Raw genomic sequence first — 23289 nt, 5'->3', positions numbered from 1 at the left:
GCACCGCGCGCTGGCGAGTGAAACAAAATGGCACCTGGAGTCACGTGACCCTAAATTTCTGGTCCCCCTATGTCGCTACTCTCTTTATGTAGGTACTCTAACCAAACCATCTCAGCCTGTTCCTCTTCACAGCATCAATCACAGGCAATATTCCCATCATCTTTCGCAATTCATCATTTGTCTTCCTCTCTCTCAACGATACTCCGCACATCCATCGAACCATTCGCATTTCCACCCTTTCCACCCTTCGTTGCTGCTCTACGTTCATTACCCATGTCTCGCTCCCATAAATCATAACACTTCTCACACATGCAGCATACACCTTTCCCTTCAGCTTCAGCGACACTCTCCTCCTCATCAGCACGCCACTCAGTTCCCGAAACTTCTTCCATGCACATCTCACTCGAGCAACCGTTGCCGAGTCTGATCCACCTTCTCCATTCAGCATGTCTCCGAGGTAGCAAAATGTTTTCACACCTTCCAGCTTCACGCCGTCTCCAAGATCCAACTCAACATTTCCTCGATCTGCAGCTCCCTCTGTGCACACCTTACATTTGAATGTAGCTGCCACACTGGTAAATGACCCTCTCAGACCACTACATTTTTGATGAACCCACTCAGCGCACATTGTACATTGAATGGAGTTCACTCCGACACCCTTCCTGCACACAGCACACGGCCACTTCCCGGTTCTTTCCACCTCACCACATGCTTTACCACTTGCCATCACCTTCGTCTTTCCGATATTCACCTTCAGACCTTTTGTCTCCATACATTCCTTCCACTTGTTCATCTTTTCCTTCAGTCCATCCATACTTTCTGCAATCAACACCAGATCATCTGCATACAACTCCCATGGTAAACCCTCCTTTACGTTCTGAGCCAGCACCTCCATCACAGCTACAAATAGTAGTGGACTTAGTACCGACCTCTGATGCACTCCCACCTTCACCTCAAACTCATCACTGTTCCCGTCCTTCATCCTTACAGCTGTGCGTGCTCTCTCGTTCATTGCCATCACTACTCTGATCAACCATTCCTCCACTCCTAACTTCCTCAATGCCCATGTCAATACTTTGCGTGGAACCCTATCGAATGCTTTCTCCAGATCAACAAACCCAGAAAACAACTTCTTCCTCTTCTCCATGTACTTCTCCTGCAACTGCCTCACAATGAAAAGCGCATCTATCGTTCCTCTTCCTGGCATAAATCCAAACTGCATTTCGTCGATCTTCACTTTCTTCCTTATCCTCCTCTCCAACACCCTTTCCAATACCTTCATTCCATGCTCCAATAACTTTATCGCTCGGTACGAGCCACACTCCAGAGGGTCACCTTTCCCCTTGTATAGAGGGATGAGGGTACTCAGTTCCCAATCCACTGGAATGCGGCCTTCTTTCACCACCAGATTACAGATCTCTGTCATTCTCTTCACACCCCAACTTCCTGCTGCCTTCAACATATCTCCCACAACTCCCGTCGGCCCTCCCGCTTTTCCACTCTTCATTGCTTTTCATTGAGCCCTGGTGTTGGGCTAGCGTCGAGGCTCCCAGCTTAGGATCCAAGGATCCTGGGTTCGAATCCCGATCGATCGCTGAATTAATGCCAGGGGGGTTGACTCAGCCTGTCATCCTTCCGAGGTCGGCAAATTGAGTACCAGTTCACTGGTAATTCCCTGTGTGTCGTAAAAAGGCGACAAACAGGGTTGGCGGCAGGAAGGGCATCCGGCCGTAAAACATTGCTTCAAAAAGGGGACCAAAAAAAACAACAACAACCACGGTCCCCGAAAAAGGCCAACCCCCGCTTTGCGGGGAAAAATGGCCTCTAAACGGTGGGGGGGGGGGGGGGGGGGGTATTGCTTTTATCGCTTCCTCAACTTCCTTCTCAGTTATCTTCTCTGCCGGTCCTAAAACTGGGTTACTCTCTATGTTGCCACCCCATTCATTCTCTGTATTCAACAGCATTTCCATATATCTTTTCCATCTTCCTTTAATTCCATCTGGGTCGACAACGATTTGTCCCACTTCATCCTTCAAGCAACTCACCCCCATCACATCACACCTCTCTTTTGCTATGTGCTTTGCAATCCTGAATACTGCTTTCTGACCCTCTTCCGAATCCAAGCGTTCTCCGAACATTTTCCTCCATGCCTCCTGCGCCTTTGCTACCTCTTTCTTTGCAGCCTTCCTGGCTGCCTTATAACTTTCATGCTCTGCTGTTTCTGCTCCCGTAGCCTTCGCCTTCTGCCACTCCTTGAACTTCTTCCTCTTCTCGTCAATCCTCTTTCCAACTTCATCATCCCACCACCATGTTTCCAAGTGCCTCGGTGGTCCTTTTGTCCATCCACATACCTCACCAACGGCTCCCAACAGACTAGCTTTCATTGACATCCAACCACTTTCAAGCTCAACCACATCATCCTCGACCCCACTCAGCCTCTCTTTTAATGCCTCCCTTACTGTCACCTCTTTCAACCTCCACACCTTCATTCTTGGTTGGTACTTCACCCGCCGAGCTCTCCTCGCACCTTTCACCCTTATGTCGCAGACAACCAAGTGGTGCTGTGAAACAGCCTCCTCCCCCGGGATCACCTTTGTGTCCCGGAGGTGCGCCCTATCTCGCCTACGCACCATCAGGTAGTCAACGGTTGTCGTCGACCCACCTGACGTGTATGTAACAAGCTTATTATCCTCTTTCTGGAACTGAGTATTACAAATTAACAAATCAGCTCCATCAGCAAACTCCAAAATCCTTTCACCTTCTCCATTTCTCACACCATATCCGTAACCCCCATGAACTCCCTCAAAACCATCCATACTCCTTCCCACATGTCCATTCAGGTCTCCTCCCATCACAACAACTTCCTCATCTTTCACGTTTTCCATCAGCTTCTCTATCGCACACCAGAACTTGTCCTTCCTTTCATTGCTTCGACCAACCTGCGGAGCATATCCCGAGATGACGTTCACCAAAAGCTTTCCAATCATCATTTTCACCATCATCAACCTATCACTCACTCTAGTCACGCTCACCACACTGTCTACAAACTCCTCAGAAAACAGGACACCAACACCATTCACGATCAATGATCGATGTGTGTATATATATATATATATGTTGCTCGGCTTGGCTCCGCCCCTCCTGAAAGCGCGCGCTGTGTCGCGCTTTTGACGTTCGCGAGACGAGGTTGAGGGCACGCGGTGCGGCTTGAGGAGAACTCTAGAATAAACAAAGTGCCATAACTTTGTCAAAAATGATCGAAACGTCGTGAAGTTCGAACTTGATCTGTAACTTATCATGAGGAAACCATGTGCCAAGTTTAAAATCATTAGCCTTAAGAGTTTCGAAAACGTCCGGAAAACTGTTCTTTGCGTGACGGACTGACAGACTGACAGACGGAGGGACGGAGTGCAAACCTATAGTCCCCTCCGGTGTACACCGGTAGGGGACTAACAAGCATTCTGAGTATTGCGCTGCAATACATGTCCCCTACCGGCAGTCTGTCGTCCGGAAAACTGTTGGGGAAATTACCAAAGTTCAAAGTGCCATAGCTTTGTCAAAAATGATCGAAACGTCGTGAAGTTCGAACTTGATCTGTAACTTATCATGAGGAAACCATGTACCAAGTTTTAAATCATTAGCATTAAGAGTTTAGAAAAAAAGTCCGGAAAACTGTTCTTTGCGTGACGGACTGACAGACGGAGGGACGGAGTGCAAACCTATAGTCCCTTCCGGTGTACACCGGTAGGGGACTAATAAGAGGTGTGGGGGAGAATGAGCGATAGAGGAGAATCCAGGCGGTGAACAATATGGATACAGCCAACACTCAGGAAGGACAAACTCTAAACCCGAAGAGGTTGGTTTGGGGCAGGAGAGATAACGGGGGTAGAAGAGATAATGCTTGAGGATGGGAGGGTGGGGGAATGAGGTGGGGAGGGTGATCTGAGATGAAGATAAATAGCTATCTTGAAGACCTGGAGGGAAGGATGAGATTGAAGAGAATGTGGACACAGGTGGGAAAAAAAGAGGAACTAATGAGTGGAGATGAGCAGTGATTCTGGATTTTGGGAGTTTCACCGGAAGTTTAAATGGCCTAGAAGGCCATGTTTTCAACTTTTATTTTCAAAATAATTTCAGACAAAAATTAATCAATTGATAAACAGAATGAATCAACTCACCGTTTGCATTTTCTCCTCTTTGCCCGCATTTTCTTCCTCTTCCTCTGCAATCCCTTTAAACCCCAAAGACGGCCAATTTTCCTCTGGCAATTCATCAGATCCACCCCGCAGCACACGAAGCAGGAACAATGATCCGCTGAAGGAAAGTGGGACATGAGAGCAAAGTTAAATGCATTTCATGAGCATCGTTATCCTGTGATGAGAGTACAAACTTGTTCCCAATCCTTTAAAAAGTTCTAAAGCAGTTGGGGAATCGACATGTAAGATCAGATCAGACCATCTCATACATGCCCACAACATACTTTCCATTCGGACTCTGCACCTTGCTGTTTGTGCAATAAAATTATGACAACACACCACTTTAAAAAGTGAAGTGAATTCCACCAAAATGGCGAAACGGTTACCCCATGAAATGGGGGAAAGGGGCAGAGAGGGATAATTCCATACTTGCACAAGGAAATTGAATTTTCATTAACAATATTTTTATACAACTTTATTTGAACAAGTAATCCTAAACAGCCATGACTGCCAGTCGTGCACCAGCAGAATGTATGAATGAATTAAATTAAAACGAGAGCAAAGTCGATGGTGCGCAAATCCCTATGCTTCCCACCTACAGCAAAGTTGAAAGATGGCAAATATTTCCACTCAGGATGATCGAATATCATTTTTTTCCCCATGACCCTAAGTCCTCGTCTCCTGGGGCATGAAATTAGTGTCAAAACCCCCCCCAAAACGTGATGACATTTACCGTGCCTTCAAAAAGTATTCACACCCCTTGACTTTTTTCACATTATGTTGTTACAGCCTGAATTAAAAATGGATTGAATTGAGACTTTTATCACTTATATACACATAATACTCCACAATGTCAAAATGGAATTTTTTTATCAGAAATTTTTACAAAATAATCAAAAATTAAATACAGAAATATCTAATTTGCACTAGTATTCAGCCCCCTGAGTCCATACTTCAGATAAGCCCTTTTGGCAACGATTACAGGTTCGAATATTATTGGGTATGTCTGTATCAGCTTTGCACATCTGGATTTCAGGAGTTTCTCCCATTCCCCCTTGCAGATTTGCTGAAGCTCTGTCATTTGGATGGGGAGCGTCGATGAACAGCAATCTTCAAGTCTTTCCACAGATTCTCAATGAGATTCAAGTCTGGGCTTTGGCTGGGCCATTCAAGCACGTTCACGTTCTTTTTCTGAAACCATTCCAGTGTTGCTTTGGCTGTATGCTTGGCGTCATTTTTCTGTTGAAACATAAATCTTTGCCGCAGTCCAAGGTCTTTTGCACTCTGAAGCAGGTTCTCCTCAAGGATTTGCCTGTATTTGGCTCCATTAATTGTTCCCTCTATCCTTACAAGTCTCCCAATCCCTGCTGCTGAAAAACATCCCCATATCATGATGCTGCCACCACCATGCATCACGGTAGAGATGGTGTTAGATGGGTGATGAGCTGTACTTGGTTTGTGCTAGACGTGGTGCTTTGCATTCAGGCCAAATCGTTCAATTTTCTGCTCTTGCACCTTCTTGCGATGTGATGACCATAACTACCAAGTTTGATGAAGTTCTGCCCAACCGTTTAGGCGAGGCATAAAGCCTAAGGCCTATACGTACCGTGTTGTTGGAAGACCCGTAACGCAGATGCTTTCAATATTTGATGGTCATTTTAATAATCGGTTTGTTTGCGTTTCACACAATGAAAAACGTAAAGGTAGAGCATGGCGATTGCGATATATGACAGGTTCAACGATATGTTCGGCCTGAACGAAATTGGAATCAAAATGGCAGTGTGCGGAGTCAGCCGCCGTAATGACATCAGACGTAATCAAATCACCCTGTCATGTGAACTGATCCTCAGCTCTGATTGGTATGTTTGAGGGCACATACGGACAGACAAACACTGTTCTAGACAGCTTTGCCCTATAGGCTACGCCATAAAAACATAAATCTGTCCTGGTGTAACTGTAACTCTCAAGCCTTAAGCTTAACCAAGATATAATTCAAATGGATGCACAGAAGTCACTGCTCCAGACATCAAGACCAAACCTGAAATGGTACGAGCCGACTGACGGGTCGGTCTGTCGCCCAGCCCACAGCACAAATTTTTCCAGCATGTTGTGAAGCTCTTCTGCCAAACCATTTCCCAACTGCCGTGGACACCGTCGAGATCTGCAGATCGCCCTGCAAATGGAGCCACAGAATATTCTCACCTGCAAGCAGATTAATGTATTACATGAAATGTAAGCCACATCAGGCCAGGTGCTTACATGAAAACATTGGCAACCTTCCGCAGGTACTCTTGCTCCTGCTGATCTGTATCTTGTCTCATACCGGAACGGATCACGGCGAGCAGGGGTTTCATGAGCGAAAATATGATTGGGGAGGAAGCCCTTCGTGAAACAAACACCTGCAGCAGGTCGAGGACCTGGGAATGAAAACAACCATAGGGGCAAGTCAGTCGAGTGATCGAGTGCTTCAGCCATGAGTACGCCAAACATAGAGCAACAAGGGTTCACCTTGATGCGAAACTCTCTTTCAAGGCGACGAACACCTCGGGCTTTCTTCGCTTCCACACGCCGTGCTTCACGTTTCCGTTTGTGCTCGGCAAATACACGTGACAGAGGGGCATCCATCGCCATCATTTGCTCATCGTTCATTTCCTCCTCTCCCTCGTCACTACTCTCTCCACCCTAACACACCGCACCTGCATATGAGCCGCCAATAACCCAAACATTTCCTGGAAATACTTTATAATCCAGAAAGTCTACCTTGTTACACATTCAAAGTCAAAGCTTTATACCCAACCCCATTCATTATATCTGTGGAACAAACTCACAGTCTGTTGTCTTGGTTCTTCCTTCCAGTCCTACAACATGGCCTCATACAGACAAACCCGGGATTTCCTAACACTCCCCGACTCCCTGCACTCCCATTCCAGTTTCACACTGTGGTTCCTTTGTACACTCGTTCTACTCTACCACTTTATCAATCTTTCCTTTTACTCTATCGTTCACACCTTCACCATAACACTCGACATACAAAATAAAAATGTAACATTTCACAGCTTGGAAGTTGTTTTTTTTCTAACAATTCAAAATCCCTTTTTCCAATCATTCTGTATCAATTTCCTTTTTCATAAAATAGGTATTGCTAAGAACGGACCAATAATTATTTAAAAACAAAAACAAAAGTAAGATCATGCAAAATTTTCACTTCGACCAAAAGTCAAATCAAAACATGAACATCATTCATGGATTAGTCGTTTCTGAAGGCATCTTCAGCTTCTGAAAAATAACCAATTTGAGTTTTTAAAAATTGGGTATAAAATGGCTGTTCAGCACTTTGTGTAAAAACAAGTCAAGTTCAGTAGTAAACTGAGCACCACTGCACAAAATAGCACCCATCGAGATGCTAAAAGGGTGAGAACTCTTCCCTCCCTACCTTCCTCTCCTCTCCCATCCCTCCTCCACCTTTCTCCTTCCTCCTCCCCCACCCCCCTCCTTGTCCACCACCCCTCCCCCCCTCCTTGTCCACCACCCCACCCCCCTACTCCTCACCTCCTCCTCTTCCATCTCCTTGCCCACCTCTTTGCCCACCTCTCCCCTCCTCTTCCACCTCCTTGCCCACCTCTCCCCTCCTCTTCCAACACTCCCTCCCCCCCCTCCTCGTCCACCGCTCCCTTCCCCTCCTCGTCCACCCCTCCCTTCCCCTCCTCGTCCACCCCTCCCTTCCCCTCCTCGTCCACCCCTCCCTTCCCCTCCTCGTCCACCCCTCCCTTCCCCTCCTCGTCCACCCCTCCCTTCCCCTCCTCGTCCACCCCTCCCTTCCCCTCCTCGTCCACCCCTCCATTCCCCTCCTCGTCCACCCCTCCCTTCCCCTCCTCGTCCACCCCTCCCTTCCCCTCCTCGTCCACCCCTCCCTTCCCCTCCTCGTCCACCCCTCCCTTCCCCTCCTCGTCCACCCCTCCCTTCCCCTCCTCGTCCACCCCTCCCTTCCCCTCCTCGTCCACCCCTCCCTTCCCCTCCTCGTCCACCCCTCCCTTCCCCTCCTCGACCACCCTCCCTTCCCCTCCTCGTCGTCCACCCCTCCCTCCTCCTCCTCCCCTCCCTCCTCCTCCTCGTCCACCCCTCCCTTCCCCTCTTCGTCCACCCCTCCCTTCTCCTCCTCGTCCACCCCTCCCTCCTCCACCACCTCTCCCCTCCCTCCAAGTGGCCAACACCAAGGATAACATTCACTACCAGATTTCTTCCAACCAGATACGTCTCACAAAACGACGCCAACAGCTATCCGTTTGTATGATCAACAGCACAACGAAGATCAATGTAAGCATTTACAATTGATATTTTCAGCACATAAATAATGCTAGCACCACAATGATCAACCAAGTCCAGATTATATTAACGGAGCTGGGCAGAGGGCAATGACTGTGCATTGTTGACCAAATGAAAGTGAAATAACTATTGTCTAATTTCTAGAATTTCAACACACACCGATTAAAAGCTAACATATTTGATGTGATCTAATGTGATAAATGAAGTGATGGTATGTATCACTAGATTTCATTATAAAAGCAGCCAAATGATTCGCGACATACTCCATGGGTGGGAGCTAATTTTTGCTCGGAACTGAAAAGTACCGCCGGGGCGCGAAGAAGAAAAAGACGACATAGCAAAATTGAGACCATTTTAGTGCCCTGTTTGAGGCACTTGTCGACAAAATATTGCAAGGAACTTGGAGCACAGAATACGCACTAAAATGCAATTTACTTGGCAAGTGTAAAGATGCTGACAGATAATTTTCCCCTTGCAAAAAAAATCATGCAAGAACATGCTACAAACCTGATAATCGTAAAATTTGAAACTACACGTATATCTCATAACCAAAGTGTCGTTCAGAGAGGCACTCTGCTGCACCTCCTTGAGGCTAAGCGAGTTAGACCAGGAACTACTACATTCGTCTGCACAAATGTTGAAGGGGAACTGCTTTGTGAACTGGAAGTTTCGTTAACTGGCAGAATTGGCCGTCCTTAACAACGACTCCTGTGGAGGGAGTTGCGGTCAAGCAGCTCGATTTCTCAACCTGGAGCACCAACAAGACTGAGGGGAACTTTAGGCCCCTCTAAGGCTTGCAATAAGTATGCGCCCATTCTGAGACGAGCAAGAAAACATCTCGTCAATCTCAAGGATGAGCTCTCCAAGTAGTCTTCTTCTTCCTCCAAGGCAGGTTGGCAACTTTTAAAGTAAATCTCTGGTTGATGCTCCCCCTCCATCCCAGCCCTCACCGCAGAAGGAATCATGCTCGAGATAAGGCAGAATGTCGTAACAAGGAGATCATCAATTTGGTTTCAGACCTGGTCACTCTACTCTGGACATGCTGCTTCTGCTTTCTCAACAATGGATGGAGGTCCTCAACGCCAAACAGGAAATTAGAGCTGTCTCCCTTGACATTTCACGTGCCTTCGATACGGTCTGGCACCCTGCTCTGCTCTCCAAACTCTCCTCCTTTGGTATCCATGGAAATCTCCACGCATGGCTGGCGGACTTCCTCTCTGGTCGTAGTCAACGTGTGGCCCTGAATGGGTTTCTCTCATCTCCTCTTCCTGTTCAGGCTGGAGTTCCCCAAGGTAGTGTTCTGGGTCCTGTGCTTTTTCTGGTCTTCATCAATGATCTCTCTGACTCTCTTGAAAATCCTCTCTATCTCTTTGCTGACGACTCTACTCTCTGTCGCTCCATTCCTCATCCCTCAGATCGGCAGTCTGCAGCCTCCTCACTCTCTGCAGACCTGGACAAAATCACAGACTGGTCAAACAAGTGGAACATGTCTTTCAATCCTGACAAATCTCACACTCTTACAATGTCTCTCCGAAAGGACCGACTGGACAACCCTCCCATCTACTTTCTCAACAATCCTCTCCAAGAAGTTCTGTCGCTCAAGCTTTTGGGTCTCACTATCTGCCATGATCTTTCTTGGGAAAACCACATTTCCAAGCTGGCCTCCAAAGCCAGTCGCCGACTGGGCATCCTCCGTCGTGCGAAGTCCTTCCTTGGCACACCTGAGCTCCTCACCACATACAAGGCTTTCATCCGCAGCTCAATGGAATACTGTTCCCCCCTCTGGGCTGGTGCTCCTGCCTCACACCTTGCTCGGCTTCACGCTGTTGAGGCCAAAGCTTTCAGAATCATTGGAATCTCCTGCGATGTAGTCAACGCCGAGGGCCTTTCACTCACTCACCGCAGGCAGGTTGGTGGTCTTTCTGTCTTCTACCGACTCCTCTCCGGCCTTGCTCCCCCAGCTCTCTCTGTGCTCTGTCCCCCCAATATTCCTTCAGGTCGCACAAGATCTGCCTGCAACCCTCTTATGGTTAAACTGCCAAAGTCTAGGCTCTCTGCTCACCTTCACTCTTTCATTCCCCTTTTCTCCCGCCTCTGGAACAAACTCCCCCACTCCCTTCAATCCCACTCCTCCCTCCAGGTCTTTAAAACAGCTGTTCACCACCATCTCTTATCTTCCCCCATCGAAAACCTTGATCTTTTCTACCCCCGGTAATTCACCCCAGAGTCCTTGCAGTGTTCATATGTTTTAATCCTCTCCCACCTCCCCCCAAGTCCTCCCGATGTCCCTGCTCTCAAATGTTGTGTTTGTGTCCTTCCCCTTCTTCCCCCTCTCTTTTGTGTCCTCCCCCCTCTCTCCCCATCTTGTCTGCCGCTCCCCTTGTTTTTTGTGTTTTGTGTGTCGGTTTGTCTTTTTGTGTGATTAATGTTTGCTCTTTCACGAGCCTCGATCTTGTATACAAAAAAAAAAAAAAAAAAAAAAAAAAAAAAAAAACTCTGTTTGCCTTCAAATATCGTGCACCCAAACTTGACTATCGTGGCTGACTGCATGCCTCAAAACTTGTTCCTGGCTTCTTCTAGCTGTAGAACCTCCTTCCAGAGTTTGTTGTAACCCACTCTTCACTGCAGTGCTTCAAGGAGGCAGTGCACCACCATCTCAAGGCATCCACAACCATTACTACCCCCATAAACTCCTCCAAACCCAAACATCTTAAATGCAGGTTGCAGTGTTTCCTCCTTTCACATTATATAATATAATGTATATTACTTATTAGTCTTCCATGGTGATGTGATTGTATCAGCTTAATAATGAAGTTGGAAATTAGTCCAAGGAAAATTGATGTCACACAAAACAAAGTATATGAACAAGTGCAGAATAAGAAGATGGCATATGGTCTTGCTTGTTGGGTTGATTCTGCATGATCCAAGAACACTTAGCAGTCGCATTAGAACACTTCATGTTATCAATGACTGAGCTTTCTTCTTTTTCTGGTGAAGCCCTTTATGCTGTTGTCCGCCGGTCGACAGCACACCATCCATTTTCTCGATGAGGACGGGAGTTGAAACGCTTCTTCCAGGTCCTTCCTGGCCTCTCCGCTTCTCTTCTGTAGACTCGTTATTTTCCGTTAGAAAGCTCATGTATGTAGGTAGGCTACGTGCCGAGGACGTTTTACCCCACCCCGTTGTTCACTTCCAACTAACTTGCCTCAATTACATGTGCCCTCAATTTGTGTTTCCAACTGTTGCCAAATTAGTGTTTTCATTTGCAGTTGCTTCTTTACCTGATGCTAAAATGCACAGATAAAGAGGAAGCAGCATTCCTCCTGTTTTGTCTTTATTCTTCAATGTCATGTCCCACCATGTCAATGACCCACCCCTGTGGGAGGGTAGTGGTGTTAGGAGGAGGGGAGTGTACAGTGGTGGCAAAGTGAGATCGGTCGCCGGCGGGCCAACACAGGTGTTTGATCAACCGCTCAAATTGCCCGTGCACATGTGCTGGTAGCTGAGTAGAGGTGGTCTTACAGTTTCGAGCGACAGCCGTCTCTTCCGCTTTCCACTTAATCGTGTGGACGGCATCCTCTCTTAAACGTAGTGGATAATCACACGATCTACAGCCATCTCTGGTGTTTCATAACAGTGCTGTGTAAAATGTTCCAAGCACAAAAGCGAACATTTTGAAGGCACAATCCACACTCGAGTATTTCGGACAAACCTCGTCCAATTTCTGGCAAACTTAGGGTCTTTCGGCCATTGGTGTAGTAGAATGAAACCATTTCAGTTTGTATTACTACAACCATCAAGGATGCACTGACAAGGCGTATTTGTGGAAAATCTAAAATTATTCAACATTTGAGTTAAAACGTACTGCGATGTAACCCGCAGACAGCACAAATATGGCGGTCGACTTCTGAGTCTGACGTCGCGGCTAAGAGAGAAGAAGAATATTTAGACTTTTAATCACAAAATTACCTACTTTATAAATCGCAAATTGGAAAAAGGCATTTATTTTGTAGGGTATCAAGGAATATATTAGCATCGAGGTGGTTTGAGCATTGGGTTCCACTTTAACGATTAAATAAAATAATTTTAATTAAAGTCAAAAGTTGCAAAAAAATTAAGTTGACAGCTGAAAACTTCGGCGATGAGGAAAATTTCTTAAATGAGAAAACCTTATCATATAGCAATCTAAATATGATGCTCAGCTGGAAAAAAATAAATTACTCGACTTCCAGCATAAAATACTTCAGGCGAACCAGACACCTCATGTACTGGATTTGTTATTAAATGTTTTGATTTTTACGGTGTAGCACTTAGGGAAAAGCCATCGAGAACAGTATTTGTCTTTCTGTATGTATGTATGTATGTATGTATGTATGTATGTATGTATGTACAGTCGTGGCCAAAAATATTGGCATCCTTGCACATTTTTCAAATAATGCACCATTTCTTGCAGAAAATTGTTGGAATTAAAATATATTTTGGTATCCACATATGTATTTCTTTGGTTTGCAGTGGAACAAAACAAAAAAAAACCTGAAAGAATTACAAAATCTTAGCTTATTCCACACAGAAATCCTAAAATGGCCCAGGCAATATTATTGGCACTTTCTAGAAGTTGTTAGAAATAAATAGATTTCAAGCAGGTGATTCTCCTTTAATTCCATTAAAATTAATTCATTATTCCATTCCCTAACCCTAAAAACATTGCCTCAAACAGGGAACCATGATTGTCATGGGGTCCGCAAGGCTAACCCCCGCTCTAGCAGGGAAAATGGCCTTAAAACGATCATTCATTCATTTTTCATTCAAGCAGGTGATTCTCCTTTACTTTGGAATTGAACTCACCAGTGGTGAGCTGCACGTGCCTGCAATATAAAAATCACGCATTCAACCAGTTTGAATGGAGAAATGAGTCATTCTGCTGCTTTGTGTCACTGTGTGTACCACAATGAGCGTGGAGAAAAGAAAGAAACCCAGAAAATTGTCTGAGGAGGTCAGACAAAAGATTGTAGCCAAGCATTGACAATCTCAAGGCTACACGTCCATCTCCAGAGACCTTGATGTTCCTGTGTTCACCATACGCAATGTTATCAGGAAGTTTAAGGCCCATGACACTGCAGCCAACCTCCCTGGACGTGGCCGCAAGAGAAAACTTGATCGAATATTGCAGCAAAGGATTGTTCGAATGGTAGAAAAGCACCTCGATCAACTGACAAACAGATTCAAGCTAACCTTCAGACACAAGGTACGACAGTTTCAACTCGCACATCCGTCGCCAACTCAATGAAAGGGGGTTCTAATGTAGGAGACCCAGGAGGACCCCACTGCTGAGAGAGAGAAACATAAGAAAGTTTTCCAAAACACACCTGAACAAGCCAAATTCCTTCTGGGAGAATGTCCTGTGGGCAGATGAGACCAAATTAGAGTTTTTTGGTAAAGCACATAATCTCTATGTTTATAGAAAAACAAAATGAAGCCTTCAAAGAAAAGAACACCTTCCCTACAGTCGAACATGGAGGAGGTTTAGTGATGTTTTAGGGATGATGTGCTGCCTCTGGGTGCCTTGAATGTGTGCTTGGCATCATTAAATCAGGAGATTACCAAGGCATTTTGGAGCGCAATGTTCAACCCAATGTCAGAAAGATGGGTCTCCGTCAAAGGTCATGGGTGACCAGCAGGACAATGACCCCAAACACACTTCAAAAAGCACCCAGGAATGGTTCAAGGCAAAACGCTGGACTGTTCTGAAGTGGCCAGGAATGAGTCCAGATCTAAATCCCATTGAACACCTGTGGGGAGATCTGAAAACAGCAGTTGGGAGCAGGCACCCTTCAAATCTGGGAGAACTGGAGCAGTTTGCACAAGAAGAGTGGGTCAAACTGCCAGTAGAGGGGTGTAGAAAGCGCTTTACTGCAGATATTTTGTCCAAAGGCTGTGTGTGTCAATTAGTATAAGGCTACCAAATATTAAGTCTATGGTGTCAATAATTTTGTCAATGCCATTTCTTTTTAGTTTCTGATTTAAAAGGATATATTAAGTTCTGTATCAAAAACAAAGGTTCTGTAATATTAACATTGAAATAGAGAATTGTGGAGACCAATTACTTTTGTCGATTTGAACTTATTTTTGGAGAAAATTGTGAGTTATTTGAAAAAAGTGCAAGGGTGCCAATATTTTTGGTCATGACTGTATGTATGTATGTATGTATGTATGTATGTATGTATGTATGTCCTCTCAAACGTACACCAATCAGAGCTGAGGATCTGGTCACATGACAGGGGTGATGTGATGTCATTACGGCGGTAAGACGGCCGACTCCACACACTGCCATTTTGATCCATATGCCGTTCACGTCAGACATATCATTGAACCCGTCATGTATCATAATCTGCATGCTCTACCTTTACGGTTTTCATTCAGTGTGAAACACAAACACGTGAAACACGAAGTAAAACACGTGAAAATAAGGATCTTTTATAACACTCGAATGTTATCGTGGCTGTGGTTATTGTTGCTTGTGGGCTCATTCTGTGTATTTTTATATGTTTTTCTATATTGCTTCGTAAAATATCACTACTGTATATCTAATTTTGTATGCTCGTTCCATGTCCTTCTAAAGGGTTTCTACTGTCATAGAATAATAAATGTTTCCGTTCAAACTGCTCTGTGAATAAACCATACATTAGCGCTTCTTCCTCTTCTTCAAACTCGCAAAGAGGCTTTTAGAATTGGCAAATTCGTGATTAAACAAACGATTTTTCATGGCGTAAATGTTTGGTCGCTGTGTTTACAGCGTTTGTCTCTCCGTATGTATGTATGTATGTCCCTCACATGTTTGTCCTACATATTGGGTGAGTTTTAATCAATCACCAACAATTATGCTTCTGAAAGGTAGAATTTAATGCCATTTGGCTTTGCCAGTTATGTTTCTTTCAACACCCTTTAGGGAACGTTCATATATTACATCATATACATGGTTGGGGCAAATTATCACACTTGATGATTGGGGGGAACTGAAATTATGACAACAGGGTGATGATATATGATGGGGGAGGGGGGGTGTGGGGGGTGCATACCCCCCAAATCATCTATATAATAATAGCGTAAGGACTCGACTTTGTTATCCCTTTTACGCCGCACCCAGTGACCCGATGCCCACGGCACTAATGGATTTACGATCTACGAACCTCGCTCTTTGTTTATCACGTACAGCCATACTCGAAAAATCTGAATGAACCGACGTTGGGGCCCAAAAGCATCCGATTAACTGCCGATACGACGCCATCGTATTGGCGTCTGCTGGGCGAAGGCGAAGCAAGCCGTCCGCTGATTGGACAGGCGAAGGCGAAAGCAAGCCGACCACTGAGTGGACAATCCAGAGCATGCATTTGTGCCGGTGTCGGCGATCGTTGTTCATATATGCACTCTTCATTCTCATTTCTTCCTAACTCTTACTCGGACAAGCAAATCCCCTATGCCATCCATAATGGTACACTCTATCCATACACCACATCCTCCCTTCCGTGGATGTTCCACGGGTTTCGGCTAGTATATAATTAAAACTTTGATTAAGGGTTCTTCAAACATTGAAGCATTTCTCATGACTGCCTCCAATCACCCTAAGCCTGGTGTTGGCTTAACGGTTCGGGTGGAGGGTTTGGGATCCTTCGGGTCCTGAGTTTGAATCCCAGTCAGCTGTTGAATTAACACCAGGTGCGGTTGACTCAGCCTGTCATCCTTCTGAGGTCGGCAAAATGAGTACCAACTCACTAGGTCCTCTCTCAAGGAGGTTGGTGGCAGGATTTGCACTCCGGCCACCGTAAAACATCTCATTCTGTAACACACAGTGGTGTGTGCCAGGATGGTGCTGAGGTCACTTTGATAGTGTTGACTAACTGACCAACATATAGAATAAACCAGTGTCTCAATGCAATCTCTTCACTTCCATGGTGACAGACAGCTTAAAGACTTAAAGTACTTCAAAATAATTTAATACTTACATCATTTGCTAACTGGTATCTCCAACTAGGGCATACTATCTATCCTTTTCAACTAAGGTATCAAAAAGCCCGGCTACGTCGCTGTTAGACTTTCAGTCTTGTTTTATTCAGTCTCAAATTTTTCTCTGTCGCCCAGACGGAAAACTTCCATCTATATGTACCACACTAGTTTAATTGGATAAGGAAGTAAATATAACCCCACCCCAACCCCCTCTCTTATTCAGTTGAGTGGGTCATGTTTGGTGGGTTAAGTTTCTAAAGCAATACCTTCGTGCCTATCCCAATCTGCCTCAAGGGCATCAAAAACCAAACCACATTTATATTCAGATCCGGCAGGCGGGGCAGACAACATCCTCCCTAAACGTCATTAGTACGCCAGATGGGGTTTTACACAAATCAACCAAATGAAAATCCAGCTCCTTAATACTTTTGCCTTCGCCAGATTTGAACCCACAACCTCTGAGATGCCAGTGCAGTGTCGGTACCACTTGGACACTGAAAACAACAACACCAACAAGTAAATGCAAAAATACCCTTCGTTCACTCTGCACAATCTACAGCATTGAAACGCATTTGCAAATGAGAGAAGAAGATCATGCATCTGTGCTAAAAAAAAAAATCACAAATTATGCTAACATCTTGTACTCACCAAAGCATTTCCTGCTTTCAACACCCGCATCAAATTCAACTTCAATTGCTCATCCACTACTTCATCATCGTCATCGTCGACATCATCATCATCATCATCCTCATCCTCATCGTTGTCATCGTCGTCACCATTTACATTCTCTCCCTCTACATCACATTCTTCACTTTCTTCGCCCTCGCTCTCACTCTCCAACTCCTGAGAACGATAGATATCTTCAGGACAATGTACACACTCCACTTAAAATGGCACATTTACATGTTCCGCATACATGAAGCACATGGATGATGTTGTTACGTTTGTGGGAGTCAATCATTTAGGAGTCGTGTCGTTTCGGGTGTATTGCATAGAAATGCCAGTTCAGCTGTGGATCCCCGAATAGGACCTTTACTTTTTTTTTTCTTTTTTTTTCCCTTTTTCTTAACGTTTGCCCCATATCCACTCCCTTTACGCAATGTGATTTTACTGTTGGTGGTGGTGCATAAAACAGCTTTGGAAGCGATTCAACCCTTTTTCTTTTAAGGAAGAAAGGGCGGGAAATTGGTAGGAGGAAGAAGAAGAGCGTCTATTGGCGGTGCGGTAAAAGAGGACCCTTAATCGTGGTGTGAACGGCTTCATTGAGCATGTTGGTGTGAGAGACACGATCTCGATGAACTTTCTGAAGGATTCAGTGTGCATGAAGCAGGTGGAAAAAAAGGAAAAGAGCGTATTCTGTGGAAAAAGGCGCTTCTTTGGGTCTCTGTGAAAAATGTTATATGCTTCATGCTGTGGACGGGTTCGGCATGCGCTATATGAATCAGTCGACCTCTGAACTTCCTGAGCTGAGGGATTTGCTATGTTGCATGAAAGAGGTTGACAAAAGGAAAAGGATCAAACGAGAAAGGAATCGCAGAGCGTGATGACTGGTCCATTCACGTTTGTTCTCGCCAAGCCCTGCTCTGACGAGCATCGATGAAACAGCCCTTCAAACAGGCCTGAACCCCATTCTATTCCCATCCTCATATCCCGTTTCATTTGAATTCCTTGCAAATATTGTTTTTTTTATTTGCTTCCCTTCCCTTCCCTTCCCTTTACCTGGGTTAGATAGTGGGTCCGTGTGTGTGATGTTGTGTCGGCCTTTCGTATCGGTTGTATGTGGACTTTGTTAATTGTTTCTTCAGTCTGTCATTATTAATGAATTAAGTCCGACGTCATACTTGTATGATTTGCTTATTGTATCGTTTTGCATTCTTTGAAGTAAATTGATTGCATTTCATTTTGTTTCATTGACATTTTTCGGATCGGGTTGCAAGCTCCCCTGAGCCGCCAGTGTGGCAGTCTAGACTCTAGAGCCTCTACTCCTTGCATTAAACCAAAAGTTCAAGCTTCCAAAAACCGCTCTGCAAGCTTGCGGGCCTCGGCCTGGCGGGCTGGGAATAGGACCTAGGGTCGCTGAGATTAATCACCCCGTAACACACTTAGTCGGGAGTGACGTTGAGGACTCTGGTCCTCATCCCCATCACCCATAACAATGTGCTAAACAAAAGAAAAAAATGGATTTGCAAGATTTAATCCTCGACCATAATCTCGTAAAACATGAAAAGAAATAAAATACACAACATACGTCGTTTTCTGCGTTCTCAGCATCTTCCATCACCAGGACAGCAGGATCTTCCTCACTAGCTTTGTCAGGGTCAAGCACCTAGAAAATCAATCAACACAGGAAAAAAGGAATAGAACAGTTATGGTTAAGCATTTAGAAATTGCCACTCTTTTATTTAAATACAACAACAACAACATGCATTTTAAAGGCCATTTTCCCTGCTAGAGCGGGGGTTAGCCGATGCCGAATATATTTAAATGCCGAATATAATGTGAAAAAGACTATTTGAATTACAGATTCCACACGAGCAACGACAGGTGCAAAGTGCCTGTCGAGCAGAAGCGACTTAATGCAAACACACACACAGCACTTGCGCAAAATACCTCATTAGCATTCCTACGACATTTCAAGTCTTTTGCATAAAAATAAAAGACCTTTTGATAATTCCCAAAATATGCTTTATAATTCAAGATGTCACAATCTATATATATATATAAACGCGAGTTCGCTGTGTGTGTGTCCAGTTTTTGTGTGTCTGCGTTTTATTCAGAGATGGCTGAACGGATCTTCATCAAACTGTCAGAGGTTCATCAGTGAGCGCCTGGGAGTGTTTTAGGCAAACAATAAAAAAAATAAAAAAAATAAAAACATCCTCGATAGTGCCGAAGCCTTTTAAAATTAATGTCAGTTATATACAAGTACACATTTGCATAAATAAATACAAAACAATTACCAGACATTTGAATACAAATAAATCGAACAATTCCGGAAGTGTACGAATTTGGTAGTACGGCTTCTTCTTCTTCCTGATCGTCATCACACTTAACTCAGAAATGTGAGCCACATTCATTCAGAAACGTGAGCCACTCCCCTTCCTCTCCTGCCTCCCCCCTCCCCTCCCATTCCCCCCACCCCCCCTCGCTTTTCCCCCCATCCTCTTTCCCTCCCCCTCCCCCCCCCTGCCCTTCCCCCTCTCCCCTACCACTTCAACAATAATTAGTTGGTGGGTTTGATGTGTGTAATGTATGTAATGTCTGGAATGTCCCACCTCCACTATCTTACCCTACCTGTCCCGAAAAAAGGACAATAAAAAAGCAATCATAACAGACCCCTAGCTTGAAATAGATTGGGGCAGAGTGCAAATCAAATTCAGAAGGGGTACTTGTGAGTGGGATGGGGATATTAACCATGCCCACAGCATTTAACCCCTGACTATCTCTTCTCCTTCTCCTTCTCCCTCCTTTTGCTTTAAATATTTCCCTATTGATTCTTGTCTTTTTGCAATTGTTGTTTTCATGTATTGTTATGCATTATGTTCACTCTGTCAAAGCGCCTTTGAGCTTCTTGAAAAGCGCTATACAAAATAAATGAATTATTATTATTATTATTATTATGAGTTTGTGAAGGAGGAAAGGGGGGGAGGGGGAGGAGGGGTCGGCCATGTCTGCGTGAAATGTTCCACATATACATAAATTGCTTATTTATGTCAAATATGTCTCATGTCCTGACTCTCCCCAGCCTCGAGATACATACCGCTGACAAAGATTTTGAGGCCATAAGCCAAAATTGCACATCGTGGAGGGGGTCACAGTTCCAAGTAGCTTGGAAAGGTAATGAACTATATTCAGAGCATTCTACACATTTCCAGGTCTGATGCACAGCAGCAGCACAGCACAGGTCTGATGCATTTCCAGGCAGAGCGTTGATTGCAACGGAAAGGGAGCATTCTGAGAGATCAGTGGAGTTCCCCACTGCTAGGCCTCTGTTTTTAAAGGGGGGGGGGGGGGGGGAGAGGGGCAACATTCTAGCCGTCTGTACGATGTAGCTTCATTAAGTAGCGTTCCCATACTCCAAATAAGACTGTGTAAGGAAAATCGACCTCAGGATTCAAAATGACTATTGAACAGAGGATAAAGAGTCTGTAATTGCAGCACTTACATTGAGCACAGGCTGCAGGGCCTCCAGGGTGAGGTAGGGGCAGATTCGTGCAAACACCGCCAAGCACACGTTCCGCAGAAGGCGACTGCATTTCGCTACGAGAGAAAGCAGCACCTCCACGACCACGCATACCCAGTTGGGAGCATCTGCAAGGACATTGTGGGCGGTGAGGGGTCAGAAAGCATCCCTTAATCGGAGCAGGCCCAGAAACAGGAAGTACAAGGGGCGGTATACAAATCATGTGTTATCAAAATGCAAACAGATTCCCATCCCTCCTCCAAACCCCTTCCCAGTGCAAGCAAATATAATGTACCATACCAGAATCTTCAGGAGCCTTTGAACGCTTGTCTTTGTTAGACAGTGCTTTCGTCACACAAGTGTGAAGATCTTCCAAGGCCGACAGAGAATCCTCTTCACCTGCCTGCTCACCCAAAGGTTACACTCCAATCAAAACCTTTATCCAAATGCAAAGCATACAGAGTTGGATTTATTTTTGAAAACCATCCAATCATACTTATCAACCAAACATGGTGACACCACAAAGAGCCCAATGACAAACATGGCTGTTTAACTTCCTGTACCAATTGACAGAATTACAACAGTTGCAGCCTGAAGAATCTATCCGAGTCAGAGTTATCTTTGTTTCGCTCACTTAACCCCCCGTTAGTGCGGCTTTGAACGAGGTTAGTAAAATGCAAAAGGGGTTTGAGATACCCCGCTACATGAAAGAAGGGTCAAGACAGTTGAAGATTGCTACCAACTACACTGTCACCATGTACAAGTGCAAAGAAGTTGATACAACCCCAACATGACCATCACTTCCTCAGTCTGATTCATTTGTGTAACATACGTGATCCATCTCTCAGTGTAAAGTCACGAATTCCCACCTTTTAATATGTACTTTTCAAAGGTGTGAGCCAAAAGACTTGATCCCACAAACGACCTGTATGACGTCATGCCTGGTGCAGCAATGCGACTATGTTACCTCCGCCACCGAAGTAGACAGAGCTTCTTTTTTTTAACCCCGTCTGTCTGTTAGCAGAATATCTTAAAAAGTTATGGACAGATTCGGACGAAATTTGGTGGACTGGTTGGTTGCGTGACGAGGACGAAATGATTCGATTTTGGTGAAGATCTGAGCCAGATTGGGATAGAATAATTTTTCAATTTTCTAAGTGCTTCTTCACCTTTGAGAGATAGGGCCACAACGATATAAAGCATGATATTTCAAAACGTTGTGGTCAAGTTATGACAAAACTTGTCGGATGAGTTGGGCAAGTGACAAGAACAAGCCGATTACATTTTGGTTCAGGTCCGAATCCAGATCCGGCCTATCAGTGGGAGACAAAATGTAAACTAGTTCAGCATGGCGGTGGTATGCGCCCCACCGAGTGCCGTTGTAGTTTTGCAATGTTACTTTACAAACAAATACAAAAACACTTGAGTGTGTATTTCACCGAGAACAGCTGCAGAGAGACCGAGATGAGCAATAGCTGGAAGGTCGTTGACTGCATGGCCTCCGATGTAGTGTGGGACTTCGTCGTCCTTTTGTTCAGCTTCTCCACAGCATGCAGCGTCCTGTGCGGTTTCAGAAAGGGAACGCAAGGAGCATGGAGAGAGAGAAAAAAGAAAAAAAAAAGGCACAATATGTACACAAAGATCAAACCAGGTGGGTAAGATAATCTCCATCAATGACGAGTTGTTAGCAAATGACATCTTATGACATCCAAGGCAAACTCCACACATGCATTACTGACTTCCTCTACTCTTGTAACCAACACGCGGCACTCAACAGAATCCTCTCATCTCCTGTCCCTGTCAAGACTGGAGTCCCCCCAAGGCGGTCTTCTGGGACCAGTCCTATTTCTAATCTTTATAAATAATCTCTCTGACTCTCTGGGAAAATCCTTTATCTATTTGCTGACGACTCCACCCTCTGCCATGACATCCTTCAGATGGACAAGCAGGCTGCATCCTCTTTCCTCTCTTCAGACCTTGATAGAATAACGAGCTGGTCCAACACTTTGAATATGTCTTTCAATCCCAACAAATCTCACACTCTCACTATCTCTATGAAAGGACCGTCTGATAAACTCCCCCACCCCCATCTACTTTATTAATGATCCTCTTGAAGAAGTTCAGTCACTCAAACTCCTGGGTCTCACTATCAGCCATGATCTTTCTTGCGCAAACCATATTTCTAAGTTGGTCGCCGACTGGGCACCCACCATTGTGCGAAGTCCTTCTTTATCATACCTGAACCATTATCCACCTACAAGGCCTTCGTACTCAGCTTGACAGAAGAGTGCACTCCCTTCTGGACTGGCTCCCCAGCCTCACACCTTGCTCAGCTTGACGCCATGGAAACCAAGGCCTCCAAGATCATTGGAATCTTCCGTGGTGAAGCTGAGTCTATGGGCCGATCACTTTCCCATCGCAGACAGGTTGGTGGTTGCTCTGTCTTCTACAAACTCCTTTCTGGTCTTACACCCTCTGCTCTTTCCATGCTCTTCCTCCCCCCCCCCCCCCCCCCCCATGTCTCTGCAGGACGCACAAGGTCTGTCAGCAACCGCCTTGTAGTTAAAACGACCTAAATCCAGAATC

The 23289-nt window shown here is 45.1% G+C and overlaps 1 protein-coding gene across 1 annotated transcript in view; it reads right to left on the bottom strand.

The window, feature by feature from the left end:
• The window catches only part of MYBBP1A (MYB binding protein 1a), a 44828-nt gene that overhangs the window by 9452 nt on the left and 12087 nt on the right, over positions 1-23289 (bottom strand). The window contains exons 13-21 of the mRNA XM_068120568.2: positions 22143-22263; positions 21004-21106; positions 20686-20831; positions 18769-18846; positions 17169-17363; positions 6705-6878; positions 6456-6613; positions 6235-6369; positions 4179-4314 (exon numbers count right to left, since the gene is read on the bottom strand). Coding sequence (XP_067976669.2) covers positions 4179-4314; positions 6235-6369; positions 6456-6613; positions 6705-6878; positions 17169-17363; positions 18769-18846; positions 20686-20831; positions 21004-21106; positions 22143-22263 — 1246 coding nt within the window. The remainder of the gene's footprint in view (positions 1-4178; positions 4315-6234; positions 6370-6455; positions 6614-6704; positions 6879-17168; positions 17364-18768; positions 18847-20685; positions 20832-21003; positions 21107-22142; positions 22264-23289) is intronic.

The sequence above is a fragment of the Myxine glutinosa genome, chromosome 6 (genome assembly GCF_964187855.1).
Source record: "Myxine glutinosa chromosome 6, kmMyxGlut1.1, whole genome shotgun sequence".
Lineage (NCBI taxonomy): Eukaryota > Metazoa > Chordata > Myxini > Myxiniformes > Myxinidae > Myxine > Myxine glutinosa.
The sequence above is the reverse complement of the archived record's forward strand: the minus strand, read 5'-3'. Positions and strand labels throughout refer to the sequence as shown.